The sequence below is a fragment of the Astatotilapia calliptera genome, unplaced genomic scaffold (assembly GCF_900246225.1).
Source record: "Astatotilapia calliptera unplaced genomic scaffold, fAstCal1.2 U_scaffold_5, whole genome shotgun sequence".
Lineage (NCBI taxonomy): Eukaryota > Metazoa > Chordata > Actinopteri > Cichliformes > Cichlidae > Astatotilapia > Astatotilapia calliptera.
The window spans coordinates 726,760-730,127 of record NW_020535789.1 but is presented as its reverse complement, the minus strand read 5'-3'; the positions used below and the strand labels follow the sequence as shown (position 1 = coordinate 730,127).

At 42.1% G+C, this 3,368-nt stretch overlaps 1 protein-coding gene across 1 annotated transcript; it reads right to left on the bottom strand.

Annotated features, from left to right (window-relative positions):
• Window positions 1-210: 210 nt before the first annotated feature.
• On the bottom strand, window positions 211-2,471 carry LOC113018190 (tripartite motif-containing protein 16-like protein). Its single transcript, XM_026161253.1, has 2 exons — window positions 2,100-2,471; window positions 211-1,856 (listed from the first exon to the last, which is right to left on the bottom strand). Exons 1-2 carry the CDS (start codon window positions 2,395-2,397, stop codon window positions 685-687), a joined length of 1,470 nt encoding a protein of 489 aa, XP_026017038.1. The 5' UTR covers window positions 2,398-2,471; the 3' UTR covers window positions 211-684.
• Window positions 2,472-3,368: the final 897 nt, after the last annotated feature.

The following is a 3,368-nucleotide window of genomic DNA, read 5'->3' as shown; positions in this document are numbered from 1 at the left end:
AACAGAGAATAGCTGAACAGTTTCTGTGACACAGACGTAAAAATGCATAAATGCTCCATGATTTTCATTTCTATCCATCATCTTGAACACTGACTATAAATGTGTTCACTTCATTATTGTGTGATTTGGCTTCTTCACGTGTCTCTGTATCTGAAAAATGACATTAAATGTCATCACTCTAGATACAATAATAACAATATAAAAAAACTCAAACATTAAATTTTTTGTTACATTTTAAAAGTTCAAACCTCAAAGACATTAAGTTTACAGTCATATATGATCAAGAAAATCAACAATCTTCACATTTCAGAAACTGGAACCAGCTTTAAATGTGACTAAAATAATGATAAAACAATCAATTCTCTAATCATTGACTAACTGATGAATCACTGCAGCTCCAATATATTGTTGCATTTGACAACCCACTACAGCAACTACAGAATAAAAGCACTAACCAGACTGATGACAGATTTCAAACATGCTGAATATGAAGAGTAGTATCATTTAAACTCACATGATTATCAGCCATGAGAACACATTCAGATTTATATTGATGTAAGGTATATAAATGTAAGTACAGTTTGAATCAGTGCAATATTATTTTCACACATCAATGGACCACTGAACTTCTCAGCTTCTAAAATGTAAAGCCTCATTTAGAAACTACACAAGTACATATAATGGTCAGGGATCAACATGAACCTGTCTTCTCTGTTTGACTTTAATCAACTCTGCAGTGACTCCAGCTGAAAAATAAAGACAAAGTCCAGCATAGAGCGGCTGAGTGAATGTGGTCTGGACTCTGTGGAGGAGAGTCATGGTTTCAGAGACGCTGTAGAAAGACAGAATACCTGCTCTGTGATCCAGGTACACTCCTACTCTGGAGGACCGAGGACCTGAGAGGACAGTTTGGACTTTGTTGTGCAGAAATATATATCTGTTTATGTGACAACGTAATGCCCAAGATTTGTTATTATTTCCAAATCCACATTCATTTGACCTCCCTGCTCTGCTGATATTCTTGTATGCGACTGCTACATGAACTCCTCCCCCTCTCCACTCCACCTCCCAGTAACAACGTCCAGTCAGACTCTCTCTACTCAGGACATGAGGCCACACAGTGAATCTGTCTGGATGATCAGAATAAGACTGTTGTTGTTCTGTTCTTGTTACTTTTCTGTTCCCCTCAGATAATAACAGACGTCTGTGTGCTGTGTTTGGATCCAGTGTGATTTCATGTGAATATTTTAAGAATCCAGCTCTGGTCTTTGGCTCTGCTGGTGACAGTAAAACATCCACTTCAGTGACTGTCAGTGAGATGTTTGTCCATTCCTCTCTCAGGATGTCCTGTAGTTTATCTCTGGTCTCTGACACAGCTGCTGTCACATCCTCAAAGTACCTCAGAGGACGAATATTGATGCTGGATGAGTGTGTAGACTCACTGAGTGCTGACAGTGAGGGGTAGTTGTGTAGAAACTGGTTGTGATCCTCTGTGTGTGAGAGCTGCTCCAGCTCGCCGTCTTTCCTCTTCAGCTCAGCGATCTCCTGCTCCAGCTTCTCCTGAAGCTCTTTGACTCGACTCACTTCAGTTTCCTGCTGGGATCTGACCTGCTGCTTCACATCAGAGCTTCTTTTCTGGAGGAGACGGATCAGCTCAGTGAACATCTTCTCACTGTCCTCCACTGTTTTATCAGCAGAGCCATTGATGGCCTCCACCTCCTGTTGAAGCAGCTTCACATCTTTCTCTCGCTCCTGGATTCTCTGCTGGATGTTTAGTCGTCTCACCTCGAGCTCCTTCTGCTTCTCAGTCCTTTCTGCTGCAGCTGGGACTGTTTCATGGCCTTTATGTTCATCCATTGTGCAGAGATAACAGATACTCTGCTGATCAGTACGACAGAAAATCTTCATCACCTCATCATGACGAGAGCAGAATTGCACAGGAAGATCCTTGGATCTTCTTCTAGGATTGCCCAGCCTGTGTTTCTTTAATTGAGCTGCATCATAGTGAGGTTGGAGGTGTTTCTCACAGTAAGAGGCCAGACAGACTAAACAGGACTTGATGGCTTTCAGCTTCCTCCCAGTGCAGACATCACAGGCCACATCTTCAGGTCCAGCATAGCAGTGATCAGCTGGAGCAGCTTGGAGTCCAGTCTTCTTCAGCTGCTCCACTAAAGCTGCTAACATGGTGTTTTTCTCCAGGACAGGCCTCGGTGTGAAAGTCTTCCTGCACTGAGGGCAGCTGTGGATTCCCTTCCTGTCCTCTTCATCAAAGTGAGATTTAATACAGTTCCTGCAGTAGCTGTGTCCACAGGTTGTAGTCACCGGATCCTTCAGTAGATCCAAACAGATGGAACAAGAGAAGGTTTCTCGGTCCAGCTGAACTCCTTTCTGTGCCATTTCTCCTCTCAGTGTCAGTGACTGTGTGAGTTTCTCTTCCTTATAACTGAAACTAGTCTGAGCTCTGATCTCAACAACATGTTTCTGCAGTGAATGGAGCCTTTCTTGTTTATCAGGCTGTGTCTCATTCCAGAAAGTGGAGCTGTTTGAGAGCGATACTGTGTGTTTAACCCTTTTTATTTACAGCAGATCACAGAGCCTGTGTCAGCTCAGCTATCAGAATCAAACAGTGAAGCTGACCTGTGTAAGTCAGCAGGTCAGACAGTATGTTAATGAGGGCAAATCTACAAAGCAGTAATGAACTTTTCATAAACCACATTTAATACAAATCTATGATACGTCCATAAGTCTGCACCGTCTGAAACCTCCTCACATTTCAGCCCTCATTTCTCATCATATTGTGATCTACAGTTATTTATGGTTCAGTGAGTTTTGCTTGGAGTTTCCAGCTTCTGAGAGCATTATTTACATCACTGAAGTATTTATGATTCCCCTGGTATAAAAAAGCTTCACAGTAAAATCTCATCTTTGTAACATTCACACTGAAACATGTTTACTATACTGCATGATAAAGACAGCTGAACACGACGTCCCCAGAAACATGTTTTATTATCAGAAACAGACAAAAAGAATCAGCTTTCCTGACCTACAGTTTGATGGTTCAAAAGCACGAAGGACAAAAAATGTAAAGAATTGAAATGTAAGAAATCTGTCCTCTCCTCATCCTTCACCACCCTCAGGGTGACCTTCATTTTCTTTGCTCTCTTTACCTTCATCATCCTCTTCATTGTCTTCTTGCTCACTGTCTGCTGCACACACACACACACACACACACACACACACACACACACACACACACACACACACACACACACACACACACACACACACACACACACCTCTACATCAATGAAGGAAACTGCACAGATATGAGCCTCTTAACCTGCTCACAGCTTCATACTGTTTTTAAC

Excerpts from the sequence above, each read along its gene's own strand:
- LOC113018190 (XM_026161253.1), bottom strand. The coding sequence starts at position 2,397 with ATGGCACAGAAAGGAGTTCAGCTGGACCGAGAAACCTTCTCTTGTTCC. Across the intron at positions 1,857-2,099 it reads CTATGCTGGACCTGAAGATG|TGGATGAACATAAAGGCCAT; the intron begins TGGCCTGTGATG and ends ATCTCTGCACAA.